At 41.9% G+C, this 19,689-nt stretch overlaps 1 protein-coding gene across 1 annotated transcript in view; it reads left to right on the top strand.

Moving 5' to 3' along the window:
• ehbp1 (EH domain binding protein 1) overlaps positions 1-19,689 on the top strand; it is a 387,240-nt gene that overhangs the window by 63,716 nt on the left and 303,835 nt on the right. Inside the window, exons 4-6 of the mRNA XM_078556541.1 lie at positions 8,456-8,513; positions 9,824-9,919; positions 11,240-11,293. Coding sequence (XP_078412667.1) covers positions 8,456-8,513; positions 9,824-9,919; positions 11,240-11,293 — 208 coding nt within the window. The remainder of the gene's footprint in view (positions 1-8,455; positions 8,514-9,823; positions 9,920-11,239; positions 11,294-19,689) is intronic.

Here is a 19,689-nt window from a genome sequence, read left to right as displayed (position 1 = left end):
AAAATATGAAGTTCACTTTGGTAGGAAGAATGAAAAAGCAGAGTATTGCTTAAACAGAGAGCAACTGCAGAATTCCGAGGTGCAGAGGGATTTAGGTGTTCTAGTGCATGAGTCACAAAAAGTTAGTATGCAGCAAGCAATTAAGAAGGCTAATGGAATGCTATCCTTTATTACGAGAGGAGTTGAACATAAAAGTAAAAATGTGCTTCGATTGGTGAGACCACATCTCAGATACTATGTCCAGTCTTGGTCTCCTTATTTAAGGAAGGATGTAAATGTGTTGGAGGTGGTTCAGTGGAAGTTTGCTAGACTGATAACCTGAAGTGAGTGGGTTGTCTTATATGGAAAGGTTGGACAGACTGAGCTTGTTTCCACTGGAGTGTAGAAGAGTGAGGGGTGATTTGATTGAAATATATAAGATCTTGAACGGTCTTGATCAGCTGGATGTGGAAAAGATGTTCCCTTTTGTTTGAGAGTCCAGAACTAGGGGGCATTGTTTTAAAATTAAGGGTCCCCTTAGGACAGAGATGAGGAGAAATTTTTTTCTGACAGTTGTCCAACTTTGGAACTCTGCCCGTGGAGACGGGGTCATTGAATATTTTTAAGGTAGAGGGAGATAGATTCTTGTTAGTCAAGTGAATCGCAGGTTATCGGCGATATAATAGAATGTGGAATTCAAAACACAAGCAGACCAGCCATGATCTTATTGAATGGCAGAGCAGGCTAAATGGCCTACTTCTCCTATTTCGTGTGTTTGTACGTATGTGAGAGTAAGTTATGGGTTAGCAGAGATGTGCGTTGTATTTCATAATAGATGTTTTATGTTTATAAGTTTGAAAATATTTAAAAGAGAGAAACTTGCATTGAGACCGCGCCTTTCACAACCACGTGATGCCCAAAGTACTTTACAATGGAGTACTTTTTGAGGTGCAGTTACAGGGAAAATGGCAGCCAATTTGCACACAGCAATGTGATAATGTCCAGATAATGTGTTTTAGTGATGTTAATTGAGGGATAAGTACTGGCCAAGACACCAGGTTTGATAACTCCCATAATATAAAAGCAAAAAACTGCGGGTGCTGGAAATCCAAAACAAAAACAAAAATACCTGGAAAAACTCAGCAGGTCTGACAACATCTGCGGAGAGGAATACAGTTAATGTTTTGAGTCCGAATGACTCTTCATCCCATGGCTGTCTTTGAAATAGTGCCATGGACTCTTTTATATCCACCTGAAAGGACAGATGAGACCTCAGTTTAACATTTCATCCAAAAGGCAGCATGCCCTCAGTACTGCACCGGAGTGTCAGCCTTGATTTTTGCACTCAAGTTGTGGACTTGAGCCCACAGCCGCATTATTCAGAAATGAGACTACTACCTGTATTGCAACTTCTGTATATTCAATGTAGTCATTCTACAGTCACGTGTTATGAAGGCATGTTCATGTGAACTATTAATTTTTAATTTCACCAGCCGATTTCATTTGGACTTTTTTAAAGAGTTGTAAATTGAAGCAAGGACATTGACTGAAACTAAAGATGGCTGCCAATTTACATCCCTATGCAGACACATTCCATTTTCTTGGGAAGGGAGCAAAGAATCCATGAAAGCCCTCCAGAGGTGTGAACAGCCTGCTCCATACCTTATCAAAAATGGAGATTCTCAGTATTCAAACCTGGAAGAATGAACCATCCAAATTAATTGCTTGGACATGAAAATTAATCACTATGGCCATAACATGCAATGGCTAAGATAACGATACAGATGTAAGCTGATTAAAGCCAGCTTTTGGAATATACAATGGACTTTTTTAAAACTTCTGTTGGCAAGATGGAGAAGAAAGGTCACCTGATACATCTGTGTCTGTCTGTGTGTGTGTGTGTGTGTGTATACGTACTTGGGCTGGCGGAATGTACCAGCAGCTGTGAGGAGAAGCTGCTCACTGCTCCTTCTCTCTATCCTTCCTCTAAGATTGGCTCCTCTTTTGCTGAATTGGCGTGTGTCACAGGAAATAGAAAATGCTGTAGAAATACTTCAATTTCTACAGCAATGTTTCTAGAAGAAGACCAGCTACAACTTTAAAACTGCCTCAGCTGAGAACACCAACCTCCGGATCTACAACCAGTCTATTTTTTTCCTTACTGAATCTTAATTTGCCCAAAGTTTACTCTGACTTGCATTTTTTGCATGTTTGGTTTGTATGTATGAGATAGTGTTTGTTTTGCGTAAGTCAGAATGTATTTTTTACAGTTTAATATTTTTGAGTTGGTTTTAGCATGATCAAACTAATCCCTTGTTTAACTCAAGAAATCTTGTCTGGTTAATTCTTTATCATCCGTACATAAACCGATAAGTACACACTGATTGGCAACCACATCCTTTTATTCAAAACCTCTGTTACAATCAAATGAGAAGTGGGGGCCCATTCTACCCCTCCTCACCTGGTCATAACACTTGCAACAACCAAGCTTATAATAAATACCAGGAATTTTTAACCTTGTTTTCAAATCTGTCCGTGGCCTTGCCCCTCCAGCCCCACAACCCTCCCAGATACCTGCCGTCTAATTCTGGCCTCTTGAGCATCATCGATTTTAATCACTCCACCATTGGTGGCCATGTCTTCAGATGCTTTGGACCTACACTCTGGAATTCCCTCCCTACACCTCTCTGCCTCTCTACCTCACTCTTCCGTTAAGATACTTGCGAAAACCTACTTCTTTAGCCATGATTTATATGGCTCAGTGCCATATTTTGTTTTATACTCCTGTGAAGCACCTTGGGATGTTTCATTATGTTAATGATGCTTATATAACTGTAAGTTATGTTGTTGGAATGGTTGCAATAACTCACCATATCCATTCATTAAGTCTTGATTGAAAATAGTGCTGTCAATCCTCCTGTTTACTAGTTGCACTGTGCTTGATATGAGCCCCTAAAAGTGGGTGCAGGGATCATGATATGTGATTAACCTGTGCTTGTTGATTGAAATGCAGGTAGTATGCCACCTGTGTGCTGCTTTTTTTATGGAGTCGGTGCTAATCATGCTTTCATTGGCAGTATGCACCAGAGCGGCCAACTTCCTAGCACTGCTTAAAAGGTGCAGGGGCTAGGAGTCATGCAGGAAGTGAATCTGCCCTGGGAAACAGTGGGAATGGCACAACCTGGCAGAGCATGGGCTTGTATAATGTTATGGCACAGCGGATGGTAAATGCCGAGCTGCTCAAATCTCAGAGGGAAACTTGAAACAGCTGCCATAACTGTTTTGCAATTTGTATTTTATTTTGAGATATGTGCCTTGAATTCAGTAGTTATAAGTCCACCAAGTCTTTGAGATTTTTTACAAAACTAAATTAAACATTTATTAATAGAAAAGATTTTAAGCACATACATAGATCTACAAATTACTACTATAATTCCTAAATCCCCTAATTAGCCTGACTCCCAGTTACACCTCCGTTAAGGCAACAGGAAAACAAAATACAAGTTTAACAGACCCAGGGAAAGTACACAATACCCTGGACAGTGATATTCAAAGTGAATTTTCTTAGCTTTGGTTCTTGTCGGCAGTAACTTGATGCATAGAGGCTGGAGGCTTTTCACACTTGTGTGAGATTTTAGAATGCCTTCCCCCTTACACATAACTTCATCTCCTTTATACATGTTTCTCCCTTTTAATGCAAATTCCATTGTTGCCAGATGTTTTGCAGCTTTACTTTTCCCATAATATAAATCTTTTCATAGTTCTAATTTTTATCAGTAACTTTTGGGAAAAATAAATGCTGTTTGACTTAGCTTCTTATGGCTAGGTGTAACACCTTAGTCTCTTTGAAATTCAAACTAACCTAATTTATCTAAAAATGCAAATGTTCCTCACACCTCACATTCTAAAACTTCAGACATGTTCACGTATTTAGCGATTCACACCTACTTCCCTTTTGATAACTCAAAAGCTCCAGACCAGCTGTCTTCAATTAACCCCCCCTTCAACACACATCCACACAGAGAAACTAATTCAAACCCCACTATTAACTTTAAAATAAATCACAATATTATGAAAATTATTTTATTTTCATGACAATAGAGGCACCTAGGAGTGGAATGTATTGCATTGAGGCAAGTTGAAATTTATGAGACTCTGTCATTTTCAAGTTGAAATGTTTTGTGGTATACTTTTTCAAATTTGATGAATAATGTATATTTTTGGAAAACAATTCTTCCTGCTGCACTGGAGATCTTGGAGGTGAAAAAGAGAAATGTATCCACTGTGGCAGGTGGTAAACCCTCCAAACACACCATCTAAAGACACTGATAGCCTCTATTCGGTCCATGAGACAAGCTCCCACGATCTGGATGCAGTATCGCAAGAAGTTCAATGACCTTGACCACTCCGCGAGGCCAGTGAATATATCTGCAAATACCATGTCTTACCAGCTGCACGAGTAACCGCAGACACTGTTCAAACCACCACACCCCCATCATTCGCCAACCAACAATCTCTATCAATCAAGTCTTGCACCTAACATTCTTATGCTTCACCTCACTTTCACACACTTACCACTGCTGCAAACCTCACAGCTATATCTGACAGATTGTACACACTGTCAGATATTCAAACATGACCGATACATCACCTAAATACATTGCAAGACACTCACTGATGCACTTCCTTGTCTTTTGCAGTAAAAGGTGGAGTACAACTGAAGGCAGCAGGTGCTGACCAGAGGGGGTTAGGCACACCTGCATATCCTAACCCCCCAGGGAAGAGACAGTGTTGGCCGTTACTGGAATAATGATTGCTGAGTCCATGACTCTCAGTGGGGTTGAAACATTGAAAATGACAGAGTCTTCATACCTAATCCTTCTCCCCGCATCTGATAATCTCCTCTCACATGCAGTATGATGTAAAAATGTACCTCTTACTTCTCCACCCCAGTCGCAAACTTCCACTTGCTCCTTTTTCCTTTCGGATAACCATGGGTCCAACCTGGCCAAGCAGTGGAGGAACACCAAGAAGAGTGTGATGATTAGGTGACTGCATCATCACTTGATCTCGCAATTTAAAACTATCAGTTTAGATGCTAAAAAATATCTTTGATAGATTAGGTGTGGGACCTGCATCTGGCAAGAAACTGGCCTTGAGTGTGCTGCAGCCAGGGTAGAGGGCAAAGATACTGCAGATGTCAGCTCTCTGAAGGGCAAGGTTGCAGCAGGTTGTGCTGCATAGGACTCAGATGAGGACTTCAGCAGGGAAGCCTACAGAAGAATGCTGATGGGTATACACTGCTAAATGTTTGGTGCACTGGGAAGCCTGCCAAAAAAACCTTCAAAGTCAAGGAACATGAAAGAGGACAGCACCAACTTGTCACAAAACATGAGCAGGTCTAGCGTGAACTTTGCAAATGTACATGAGAGAGCGTTGAATAATATCCCTGAAGCTCGAAGCTGCCTCGGAGATGAAGCGATATATAAAAATAAATAAAGAGCAGAAAAATGTAATGAAACATGTTCCCTCATGTGACTCTGTCACCATAAGCAGGGGCATGTTTTTAATTTAAAAAATAAAGTTTTTATTTTATTTGTATTTGCTTTTGGAAACCTCATCCCACCCATGGATGAGGATTCCAAAAAAATGCAAAGGCCGCTTGGCCTTTCCGCCTGCCCGCCAACCGTTAGGTTGAACGGGCGGTGAAAAGTTAAAGTCAATTGATAACTTAATGGCCTTAATAGGCCTTTTAATTGTTGGCGGACACTCTGCCGGCTCTGGCGCGCGCCCCCCGACCAAACTATCACACGACTGTGCGTTGATGTTGGCACGCCGGGCTGAAGTCATTTCACGCTCGGTTGGGTCGGGCATGCATCCACCTGCCGAGCTAAAAATTCTGCCCTGTTTCGGTTAATTGGCCTCTGGACTTATACCGTTGCATTTAAAATCAAACTTTCATAAGGTGGTAGAAATATAGATGTTAAGTCAATCATTCCAACACAGTCAAATCCAAGCAGTCAAAATATTTAACAATTGACCTTTAGCTATAAGTCGTTTAGATATCCCTGGGAGAAATCTTGATTATCCTGAGAATGAATTTTGCAGAGCACAGTGGTTTAAAGAAGCTATTGCAAACTGAGGGAAGAACTTGGAATAATTGAACAGATGTTGACTAAAATCCCATTGTCACAAGGAAATGGAGGAGCAACCAAAATGGAACTCCCCCCTCCCATTGAGAGTTGGGTTTGACATGGTTGGACAGATCAGGATTTTTATTTTTAAAAAGTTTTGTCTCCCATTATATACCACCGACCCAGGATGAAGCATCAGACAGTGGCCAAGGACCTACTTTTGGGCAGAGCATACCTGAGTAAATGGATGAATATATTCAAAACATTGAACATTTTAAGAGTTGGGATAGCTGTCAGCCAGAAGAAGCATCTTTTGATTTGGAGTAACAATATAGATGTAGCTACAAGGGAAAAACATGACAAATTGTCCTAGGCCCAACCATCAATGATCTGTCCACATCTACAAGCCACAAGTCAGGAGTGTGTTGGAATTGTCTCCACTTGCCTGGATGAGTGCAGCTTCAACAACACCCAAGAAGCTTGACACCATCCAGGACAAAGCAGCCTGCTTGATTGGCACCCCATCCACAAACATTCACTCCCTCCACCACCGACGCACAGTGGCGACAGTGTGTACCATATACAAGATGCACTGCAGAAATACACTAAGCCGCTTTAGACAGCACCTTCCAAACCCATGACTGCTACCACCTGGAAAGACAAGGGCAGCAGACGCATGGGAACGCCACCACCTGGAAGTTCCCCTCCAAGCCACTCACCATCTTTACTTGGAAATATATTGCCGTTCCTTCACTGTTACTGGGTCAAAACCCTGGAACTCCCTCCGTAACAGCACTGTGGATGTATCTACACCAGATGGACTACAGCGATTCAAGAAGGCAGCCCACCACCACCTTCTCAAGGGTGATTAGGGATGGGCAATGAATGGTGGCCTAGCCAGCAACACCCTCGTCCCATGAACGAATAGAAAAAATATTAGTTGAGTCATTCGGCTTTACATTATCTGTCTTGTACTGTGGTCGTCAAACTTTGTCACGGGTACACTCTGAGGCCATTGAGGTTGAAGACAAGTATTGTCTCAGCTGAAGGATGATGTATGGCAAATTCATAAAGGGATTCAAGGTACACAGGGCCAAAAAGAGTGCCAAAGATGGCTAACAGTGATCAAGGAAATTGACCATATCTATCACTGGCAAACTCAATGTGCTCAATCTCTGCCCAATGATGGAACTTTACAGCTTAATTTGGTAGACTGTGGTGAGAACACTGTTTGCATTTGTAGAAATGAAACCATTGAATCATGGCCCCATGGAGCTGGAGGAGGCCAAGGAGCTGTGTTAAAGGCTGAAGAAAGCTTGAGGAGGCCAAGGAGAGGGCTGTTGCAAGATGGTCACAAGCATGGGACGAGTTGAGCTGAAGATGTTTCAGTACTCTGAAGGGCAGAAGCGGTGTAAACTCGAGTATATAGTATTGCACTACAGTACACATGAAGCTATTAGGACATAAAGCACCACTGCTTGAAAACACATATACTTTGGGAGGTCTAAACTGACCAGTGAAACATGTATGACCTCAATTCTGGCAATGCAGCCCTCAAAGCACAACTCTACTATTTGTGTTTCTAATCTTGGATATACTGTAGGGCAGTGATTGGTGACCATAATAACAAGAACATTTTTAAATTGAGTCAAAAACGCATTATCTGAAGAGCCGTAATAGTGCTCTGAGTCCTGAATTTAGAGTCGCATCTCAAACATAACACTTAAAATTATAGGTTATGACAGTTGTTTAAAGTTTCCCTCTGGGATTTTTAAATAACTCAGCTTCACCAACTACATCAGTCATAACACCATTTCTCCATCACTTATCTTGACCTCTCCGCTGCCTCTGTATTGATTGTCTGTCTGAACCCAGTCTTAGATGAATGTAATTTTCTCTGGTTGAACTTTGGGAATATAAACTACATGACCCTGAGCTAAGGGGCTGACTCCATGTCCTCTCTACGACAAAGACTGCCTGCTTCCACCTCAGTCCAGTTGTTGCTCGAACCCTTTTATGTGCCCTTGTCACTTCCAGTCTCAACCATTCCAGCCTCTCCTGGCCAAACTCCTTCGCCCCTTTTTATCAAACTTTCATAATGCTTCCGTTTTATCTCATTACACCTCTATGAAGCACCTTGGGATATTTTTCTACATTAAAAGCACTCAATCGATGCAAATTGGTGATTGCATTTTTTAATTTCCTTCAAATAGTACGCTGCTTGAAACTTTAGATCAAAATTTGTTAAGATTGTGAACGCCTTTGGCTAGCAAGTAGTCAGTCATGTATTCTGTGAAATAATTGGTGCGCTAATTTTTTAAATTTTTCATTCATTTTATTAGGCAACCTGACAAACTTGTAGTGGTTTGGACAAGAAGAAGCAGACGGAAATCTTCCAAGGTACGCATAAAACCTTTGCAGGCGGAAGTGCCAGGAATCCTTGAATCAGTTTGTATTTATTGAACAGCTTAATAATGAGTATTATAATGAAAATAAAACAGACACCTAGGAAAGGATTTTTAGTTAATTACATTAGTACTTTAAAGGCTGAGGACAGATGAGAGAGAACGTCAGCAAGTGATGCCTGACCAATTTACAGAAGTGCTTAACGGAAATACAGATCTCATGGATAATAGGCTGACTTGGAGATGTATACAGACTATTCGATTTGATTTTTGAATAGGTGCTGGTAGATCAGAGGGTCAGGGTATGTAGGGTGATGTCAGAGTGGAAAACTGGTTGTTGGTAGTGCCCTCACAGGCCTGATCTCGTGGCTGTTTTCTTTATCATTTTGTAAATTACTTAGAAGATGGAGTATTGCCCAAAGCACCTAAGTTTGGTACGGCATTGAATTTGGTGAGGTCAGCGAAATGCATCTTGAGGATTTGGTTCCGAGCAGTTACAGATGGAGTTAAACCTAGATAAATATAATGCAATGAGATTAGGTAGAAGCAGCAAGATTACATTGGATATACGGCAAAGAAGCAGGCCATTCGGCCCAACCAGTCCACACTCTGTTTATGCTCCATTTGAACCTCCTTCCATCTTTCCTCATCTAAACCCACCATCGTAATCCTCCATTCTCTTCTCCCTCATATATTGGTCTAGCTTCCCCTTAAATACATCTATACTATTCACTTCAACCACGCCCTGTGATAGTGAGTTCCACATTCTCACCACTCTTTGGGTAAATAAGTTTCTTTTAAATTCCCTCTTGGATTTCTTGGTGACTATCTTGTATTGATGGCCTCTTCCTCACAAGAGGAAACATTCTTTCTCTATCCACTCTATCAAAAGTTTTCATAACTTAGACCCCTATTTGATCAACCCTTAGCCACTTTTTTTCAAGAGAGAAGAGACCCAGTCTGTTAATCCTTTCCAAATATGTATACCCACAATTTTCTGGCATCGTCCTTGTAAATTGTAGATTATAGTACTGTTTAAGCATGTGTTATGGCTTTGCTGCATTAAGGATTTTGTGTTAAATTTACAATATTGTTTCATCGATATGAGGAAGAAGGGAATAGAGGGTTATGATGGTAGATTTGGATGAGGAAAGATGGGAGGAGGCTCGATTGGAGTATAAACACTGACATGGACTGGTTAGGCTGAATGGCCTGTTTCTGTGCCGTAGCCTATGTAATATATTGATGACATATTATGAACCTTATAAATTGCTAAACATTTTTGTTTTTTGTTACCTCTTGAAGGCTCATAGCTGGCAACCAGGAATTAAAAATCCATATCGAGGAGTTGTGGTATGGCCTGTTCCTGAAAACATTGAAATCACTGTGACACTTTTCAAGGTACAGCAACTTCTAAACTTTCTGCAGTGAAAATTTCTCATTAGCTACAGTGGGGCTTTTTAAACAAACAAACTTGTACCCGAGGCTTGACCAAATGTGGCTCATATCAATATAATGTTAAGACTGTAGCTGAAATAAACATTATTGCCTCATTGCCTCATGTTTACAGCTGGTGCTGTCCTGTAAAGTAAAGCTTCTAATCACCCACATCACTGCCATTTATTGTTCATCTGTAATGCTATTAACTACTGATGAAACAAAAAATTAAAGTGAATAAATCCACCTAACTACTTGCACCTTTATTATAATTTACATGTAAATAACAGTTGCCATGCGCTTTGTGGACATAACACATCTTGAGTATGAGGTGACATGCATAATTACTGCTTTGAACTTGCAGCCTGACTTCCTGTAGGAAAAACCTTGTCATTTGTAACTGTACTCTCACAGGAAAGCATACTTAATTTCATGTAGGAAACAATTTTAATGCATTGGTAAATTCAGCATATGCTGGCTCTGCTCATTGGCAGTCCTAATTTATAACGTTTTTATTCTATTTAATTGAGGAGCTCAAATAGCGCATATAAACCTCAAGTGGTAGACAAAAATTGTTATTTGAATTATTAAATTGGTCTTGTACTCATTATTGTGTTTTGAATAATATACTCCAACCCTGTACCATAAAAATAAAATACTAATAAAAGTACTTTTTAAAATAACCAAATGCACTGTGGCATTATTAAAAGTGAGTAATGTGATCATTTGATACTCTGGCCACGATGGGAGAATTATTCTGCAGTTCTGAAGTGAGATTGTGAAGAAGTTAAATCCCTAATGTGGGGAAACCTTAGGCTTTTCCCTTTAGAGAAATCTATTCTCTGTCTAACATAACTGTTCCATAAGTACTCCATATGCTCTCTGGCCCATTGTTTTTGTCATGGGTGAGATTCTGGGTACTGGCCAAAATATACCAAATAGTTGATGCAAGATGATCACTGCATATTAACTGATGAGAAATTGACCATAAAAGTTAGATTTATATAGTTTAATCTCTAGTTAGAAATAAACTACAGATGTAATTGTTGCCCTACATTACCTTTGGCCATTTCCACTCCTGCACATAGAAGTGCAAAGTGCTCTCAGTGGATTTCTAATCCATCCTCAGCCATCTACTGTTTTGTATGATGACTATTTCTCCTATTGTCCTCCTAAAAAAGAAAGCCAAGCTTATATGGAACAGAAAGTTACAGTACTCAATTTTTACTAGAATTACAGTAAATGTGAAAAATTATAATTAAAAAATGTTTTTTTTCTTTTCAGGATCCACATGCTGAGGAATTTGAAGACAAGGAATGGACTTTTGTTATAGAAAACGTGAGTTTGATATTACTATTGTTTCACCATTCTTTAGGTAGAATCCATTAATGCAACATGTATTTTCCAAAACCATTGCCTGATGTGTGACGCTAAGACAAGGTAGGCCCATTGCCTTTGCTCTTCTAAAATTAAACTTTTCTGTCACCTGATCCAGGTAATTTGCTACTAACCTCAAAGAATTGCACCATAAAATCATAGGAACATTAAGGCCATTAAGCCCATCGATCCAGTTTTGCCATTCAATATGATCATGGCTGATCATCCACTTCAATGCCTTTTTCCCCACACTATTTCCATATTCCTTTATGTCACTGGTGTTTAGAAATCGGTCGATCTCTGCTTTAAACATAATGACTGAACTTCCACAGCCCTCTGGGGTGGAGAATTCCAAAGATTTACAACCTTCGGAGTAAAAAGAAATTCTCCTCATCTCGGTCCTAAGTGGCTTCCCCCATATTTTGAAATTGTGTCCCCTGATTCTAGACACCCCAGCCAGGTGAAACATCTTACCTGCATCCACCCTGCCTATCCCTTTAAGTATTTTGTAGGTTTCAATGACATCACTTCTCATTCTTCGAAACTCTAGAGAATACAGACCCAGTTTCCCTAATCTCCCTTCATAGGACAGTCCTACCATCCTGGGAACAAGTCTGGTGAACCTTTGTTGCACTCCCTCTATGGCAATAATATCCTTAAAGGAATATCAAAACTGCACACACTACTTCAGGTGCAGTTGAACCAAAGTTCTATACAATTGAAGCAAGGCTTTGCTACTCCTGTACTCAAATCCTCTTGTGATAAAGGATAACATTCCATTAACCTTCCTAATTGCCTGCTGCACCTGCATGTTAGCTTTCAGTGACTTATTGATGAGGACACCCAGGTCCCTTTGTACATCTACACTTTCTCATCTCTCACCATTTATGAAATACTCCGCACATCAGTTCCTCCTATCAAAGTGGATAACCTCACATTTTGCCACATTATATTACATTTGCCATGTGCTTGCCCACTCACTTAAGTCTGTCCAAACCCACTTGAAGCTGCTTTGCATCTTCCTCAAACCACATATTCCAACTTAGCTTTGTGTCATTCGCGAACTTGGAAACATTACATTTGGCCCCATTGTGTATACTTGGGTAGTTGTTACAGCCCAGCCTGTGTGAATTCCTTGATCCTGGCTGATTAAAGTGACAGAGGAACAGAGGAGAAAGTCCAATAGAGGTTAAATGCTTTCTTATTGAGAGAACAGAGAATTAAACCTGTTTGTGCTTCCCACTGGCTGGATTATAGGGAAGCATTAGCAGTGGTCTTGGAGTATATTTTGTGCTGTTGAATTTTGAATGTTGGAATAATTAAGTTGGAAAGAGAAATGAATTTGGGGAAGTAAGAACATGAGATGACTGAGCATGTGGTAAGGCTGTAACTTAACTCATTACTTAGCAGTTTGTATTATCAAAAACGCTTCCTTGGTAGGAAAGAAAGGCTTGCATTTATGTAATGCTTTTCATGACTGCTGGACAAAATTGTTTTATTCAGTGAAATACTGTTGCAGTGTAGTCACTGTTGTAATGTAGAAAACATGGCAACAAATTTGTGCACAGCAAGATCCCACAAACAGCAATTTGATAATGATCAGATAATCTGTTTTTGAGATGTTGATCGAGGAGTAAATATTGGCCAGGACACCAGGGAGAACCACCCTTCTCTTCGTTGAAATTATGTCATTGGATTTTTTACATTACCTGAGAGGCAAATGGAGCATTGGGTTAATGTCTCATCCAAAAGATGACACCTCTGACAGTGCAACACACCCTCAGTGCTATATGAACAGATTTTCTTACAGCTAAAAGTTGGAGATTCCTAGTGGTGCTTAAAAATGGAATTCTTAGATTCCACTGGACAGGAGTTTACTCAGCAAATAGATGAACCGTGTAAACCAGGGAGGTTCCATTTTTAATCCTTCAGTTTCTGCTGAGTTAGGTGATTTCACTTTGCCTGACATTAGAAAGGGAAAATTCAACCAGGGTTCCCATTTCTGCAAAAGAAAGAGGGAAAAGCCAGAACTGGAGAGGTATTATAGGACAAGAGAGATGTACAAATGACAGTGGTTACAGACAATATATTGGTCTCTTTGAGAGAATTGGTGAAAGAGTATGAGGCAGAGCCAGAGATTGAAAATGTAATCACCAGTGAGTGTGAGCAGGGGCCTGGGCTAGCACTTCAGAAGCTTAAAGGCAGACTATTGGAACAATTGGTTTAAATGTTTGTCAGCTTGCACTGGCTCAAAATTCCAGAGAGCTGTGGCATTTGTGCCTGGCAATGAAATGAAGATTGTGAACATTAGAGGGTGAGACAATGAGGGACAGAGATCCTGATAGCTGTTTGAAAATAATTGGAAATAACAATTCTGATTCCACCTGGATCAAGTGATTTCTGAGTCAGAATCCCTGATGAGCCATCGGGGGAATTCGGTTTCTTGATTGGTACCTGAGATTCACAGACAGTTCACCAATACTTGCCTATGTCTGAAATCATAATTTTTGGTGGCTTCATCAGGGCATTGTAAAAATGAATTTGATACTTTATGCCCATATTTAAAGTCCTGCAGAAGGATAGGTTACACAGTCTACCGAAAGGGAACTCGGTGCCAAATACCTTTTATTACTTCATTATTTTTTTCTCTCCAATTTTATTCTCCCTCAAAGGTATAGACTGCCCTGCATTTTTCAGGTAAACTATGAATTTGTTTATTTGAAAACAGACTCTGCTTGAATACTTTGTTGTCACACAGATATGTTCCAGACAAATTCTAGCATCTGACGTTCCAGAGGAAAGTGGAAGCAAAGGAGAAAAATATACATTTTCATGTTTTTATTGTCACATCTCTGCCTGTGGAAAGAATATTAATTTTTATCAAAAGCTTTTTTGTAACTAATGAAAATTTTGACTCTGGGATTCTGTATACACAATCTATTTGCTGCACTTTGTGCATTTGTGAATATTTGCAGAGCTTGCTGGATAACTTAAATTTTTTGCAGTTTAATACTGAGTTTCCAGTTGATATGAGTATGCAACCTTTTCTAAAGGATGTTAAAGATAAGCATGAGACACCAGAGTCTGAGGACCAGAGAATTGTGGGGGTTTTGGATTTGCTGAAGACAGTTACAGTTGAGAAGCAGAATGTCCTGGAGAGATTTAAACATGAGGGAACAGGATGAAGCATATGTGCAATAGGAACAGGAGTGGGCCATTCAACCTTCTAAAACCATTCCACCACTCAAATTAGATCATCACTGATAGGTACCTCAGTTCCTAAATGACCGATCTCTAATTTTAATATTGTGCTTCCTTGTTCTGGATTCTCCGTCAGAGGAAATAATTTTTCTGTATGTACCTTATCAAAACCATATCATTTTAAAGACCTTAATTAAACCATCCCTTAACTTTCTAAACTTAACAGAATACGATCCATTTTTATCTAACCTGTTTCCACCCTTTAAGCCCTGGCATCATTCTGATGAATCTGTGCTGCACTCCTTCCAAGGCCAGTGTCTCTTTACTGAGGTAAAGTGCCCAAAATGGAACCAGGCTGAGGTAAAGTGCCCAAAATGGAACCAGGCTGAGGTATGGTGCCCAAAACTGAACCAGACTGACGTATGGTGCCCAAAACTGAACCAGACTGAGGTATCGTGCCCAAAATGAAACCAGACTAGTTTACCTAGTTTTATTTACTCGGGTAAATCATTTTTTTGCTAAAGTTACAGGGGCTAGCATTAAAGCTCTTGTTCATATGCAACATTTACAAGATGAGACGTACGGCTCTTCCAGAGACCTCAGCACAGAAAATCTAGGCTGGTGTCCTAGTGTAATACCAAGGCCAAGTCTTGCCCACTTAGGTGTAGAAGCTCAATGGTACTACTTTTTTTGAGGAAGAAGAGGAGCAGGGGAGTTATCCCCTAATGTTCTGATTAATATTTATCCTGCAACCAGCATCACTTTAAAAAAAAACAAGATTATCTGACCATTATCACATTGCTGTTTTTGGAAGCTTGCTTTGTGCAAATTGGCTGCTTCTCTCCCTACATCACAACAGTGGTTACATTTCAAAAGTACTTCATTGGTATGCAGCGCTTTGGGATATCCTGAGGTTGTGAAATCGTTATAGAAATGTATGGTTTTCCTGTCTGTCCAAATGATTAAATGGTTGCAGATACTTGCCATGATAAAGGGCGGAATCGCTCCAGGTTTGCACTAAGCGCAGTAGTGGGTGGGTAAAATGACAGTTTAACCACCAACCGCAATGGTTGCTTTTCACGCTGTGACATGCCAAATCTGCCGCATTAAATCACAGAATTACAGAATTTCAATGGCCCATTGTGCCTGCGTTGGCTCTCCAAATGAGCATTATGACCTAGTGCCATTGCCTTGCCATTTCCCTGTCCCCCTGCACATTGTTTCTATTCGAAAAATCATCTAATGCCCTCTTGAATGCCTCGATTGAACCTGCCTCCACCATACTTCCAGGCAGTGCATTCCAGACCCGAACCACTTGTTGTTTGGAAAAGTTTTTTTCATGTCACATTTGCTTCATTTGCAAATCACTTTAAATCTGTGCCCTCTCGTTCTTGATCCTTTTATGAGCAGGAGCACCTTCTCCCTATCTACTCTGTCCAGCCCCCCTCATGATTTTGAACATCTCTATCAAACCTCCTCTTAGCCGCCTTCTCTCCAAGGAGAACAGTCCCACTCTATCTTCGTAACTGAAGTTTCTCATCCCTGGAACCATTCTTGTAAACCTCTTCTGCACTCTCTCCAATGTGTTCACATCATTCCCATAATGTGGCGCCCAGAACTGTACACAATACTCCAGCTGAGGTCTAACAAGTGTCATATAAATTCAGCATAACCTCCCTGCTCTTGTACTCTATGCCCCTATTAATAAAGCCCAGGATACTATATGCTTTATTGACTGCTCTCTCCACCTGTCCTGCCACCTTCAATGATCTATGCACATATATAGCCAGGTCTTTCTGCTCCTGCGCCCCATTTCACCCCTTATTTTATACATCTGTTCATGTTCTTTCTACCAAAATGCATCACCTCACACTTCTCCGCATTGAACTTCATCTGCCACCCATCTGCTCACTCCACCAGCTTGTCTATGTCCTCTTGAAGTTCCACACTGTCGTCCTCACAATTCACAACACTCCCAACCTTCATATCACCTGCAAACTTTGAAATTATCCCCTGCACATCAAGATCTAGATCATTAATATATATCAGGAAAAGCAAGGATCCCAATACCGACCCCTGGGGAACTCCACTACAAACCTTCCTCCAGCCCGAAAAATATCCATTCACCATTACTCTCTGCTTCCTGTTTTTCAGCCAATTTTGTATCCACATTGCTACTGTACCTTTTATTCCATGAGCAATAACTTTTCTCACAAGTCTGTTATGTGGCACTGTATCAAATGCCTGTTCAAAGTCCATGTACACCACATAAAACAGCATTACCCTCATCGACCTTTTCTGTTACCTCTTCAAAAAAACGGGAGCAAGTTAGTTAAACACTATTTCCTCTTTAGAAATCCTTGCTGGCTCTTCCTTATCAGCCCATATTTTTCCATATGACTACTAATTCTGCCCCGAATAATTGTTCCCAGAGCCGTGCCCACCACTGAAATTAAACTGACTGGTCTGTAATTGCTTATCCGTAAAATCTTTTTTGAACAAGGGCGTAATGTTTGCAATTCTCTAGTCCTCTGGCATAACCCCTGAGTCTAGGGAAGACTGAAAGACTATGATCAGTACCCCTGCAATTTCTACTCTCACTTCCTTCAATATCCTTGGAAGCATCTCACCATGTCCTGGTGCCTTGTCAACTTTAAGTATCGACAGTCTATTCAACACTTGCTCCTCATCAGTTTTGAACTCTTCTAGTGACAGGGTTTCCTCGTCTGTCACTATGGCCTGGGGAGCATCTGCCTCCTTGGTGAAGACAAATGCAAAGTATTCATTTAATACCTCAGCCATGGCCCTTTCATCGATGTATAAATTCCCTTTTAGGCCCCTAATCAGCCCTACTCCTCCTTTTACCGCCCTTTTGCTATTTATATGCCTATAGAAGACTTTGGGATTCCCCTTAATGTTGGCTCTTCACTTCTCTAATATGCTATTTTTTAAATCTCCCTTTTAAACCTTCTGTATTCCTCTTGGCTGTCAATTGTATTTTCTACCTGACACCTGTCATAAGCACACTTTATCTTAATTCCTATCTCCTATTTTCATCCAGGGAGCTCTGGATTTGTTTGCCCTACCTTCCACTTTCAATGGAATATACCTTTACTGTGCCTGAACCAATTCTTTTTTGAAGGTAGCCTATTGTTCAGCTACAGTTTTTGCTGCCAGTCTTTTGTTCCAGTCTACCTGGCCCAGGATTCCTGGGAAACGTGATATTCCCTTGCAGGGCGGGCTCTCATTCGCCCGCCACGTCACCACCTCGTTGCTTCACGCTGGATGCCATATTTAAAGTCCAGCCATGCACACACATCTCGGTGCTTCCAGCCCAGGACTACTGCAGGGAAGATGTCCAGGAACGGCAAAAAGACTGCAGCCCCCAAGTTTATTGATGCATCACTGGAATGCCTTTTGGACACTGGAGGCCCACTGCGATGTCCTCGACCCCACTCTGGCCGCAGGAGGGACAGTGGCGTGACCAACCGGGCTTGGGAAGGCAGTGGCAGTGGCGGTCAGCGCCAATGCCCTTCAAAAGAAGACAGCCACCCAGTGCCGCAAGAGAATGAATTATCTGCTCCATTCTGCCAGAGTAAGTCACTCTTCTGATCACTCTCAACTCTCTCACTCACAAACCCATCACACATCCACAGGGCCCTCACTCACTGCTTGTTCAAGGGATATCACCATTCAATCTCTCATCCACACCTTCATTGCCCTCATCCTGTCCATTGGACCACTCACCACCCACACATGCCAGGCATACTTGTCACCTGACTTGGCAGGCATCCTGCTTACACACTCTCCCTCTCTATTCATGCAGGACAAGCTGGCACACAACAAGAGGGAGAGGTCACAGACTGGTGGAGGAATGCCTGAAATCAAGGTCCTCACGGACTTTGAAACCAGAGCCATCCAGCTGGCCGGTGACAATCTGGACTGCTCCTGTGCTGACGGTGAGATCGGCGGTGCTCTACCAAATGAGGATCCAGCAGTGCAACATCGATCAGACAGCCAGGCTGTGAGTGATGTGTCCTCTTTCACAGGCCACTGCCATGCACTAATTATCTCCCCTTGCTTCCGCAGGCACACCTGGGAAACAGCTGACGAAGTCTACGATCCAGGGCTTCAATCACACTGTGAAGAGACCTCTGAAGAGGAATCTGAAGGCACCCTCCTTGCAGTCCCGTCACTGCACTCACCCACATCCTCCACCAGCGCAGAGACACACCTTGGTGGGACCTAGCTTTACAGTAGCCTCTGGATCACAATCTGGTGAGCACATCGCACTGTCTGATCCACAGCACGCGGCGGCAGGGACTTCCCAGGTACCCGGCACTTGGAGGACTGCTGGAGGCCAGAAATTTGCTGAGTCCTAGTCAGATGATGAGCCTCTGGACTCAGTCACGTCACAGTTGTTGGAGCTGCAAAGGCAAGCTCGGGAACATCAAGAAAGGATGTCCGCTGCACTCCTCAGATTGCAAGGCACGATGGAGGAGCCTGTCTATCTCCAGGCTGATGTGATAGCACTGGCATTGCAACGCACCGAGGTCAACATTGGTAGGATGGTGGCTGCCATGGAGACCTTGGTCCAGGTCATTGCTCCTGCACTGCTGTGCGGGCTCAACACCATCACTGACGCCATAGTTGGCCTCCAACATTGTGTATGCGAGATGGGTGTGGGGCAGCTCGATCTCACCCCAGTTCCCCCTTCTCCCCAAGGAGTCAGCCAGGGGCCCTTGGGCACCCATAGGCAGGAGGATCAGCAGGTGTAGCTCCTGGGGCCATCCATCCAGGTGGATGGGAATATCCGGCTCATCCGAATCCCCCTCTTCCTGTGACCTTAGCAGCTCCAGCTCCACAGGTCGAGGAGAGTGCCACTACCACACAGCAGGAACCCCAAAGCAGGCCGGGGTCCTCCAGGTCTCAGTCCTCCAGAGGACACCTGCCAAGGTCATCACAGACAGGATGTAGTAGTCAGCAGACTGCTTCCACCTCTGCTGTGGATGGCCAGGTAGCACCAAGATATAGCGGCATGGTTAAGAAAGTTAAGATATAGTTGCACAGCCTGGGCACGGGTGTTAATCACTTGTACATACTGTTCACTATTGTCAGTAAATTCCCAAGTATATCTCCCTGCCTATGGCTCCTTG

The sequence above is a fragment of the Cetorhinus maximus genome, chromosome 14 (assembly GCF_964194155.1).
Source record: "Cetorhinus maximus chromosome 14, sCetMax3.hap1.1, whole genome shotgun sequence".
NCBI classification, from domain to species: domain Eukaryota; kingdom Metazoa; phylum Chordata; class Chondrichthyes; order Lamniformes; family Cetorhinidae; genus Cetorhinus; species Cetorhinus maximus.
The sequence above is the reverse complement of the archived record's forward strand: the minus strand, read 5'-3'. Positions and strand labels throughout refer to the sequence as shown.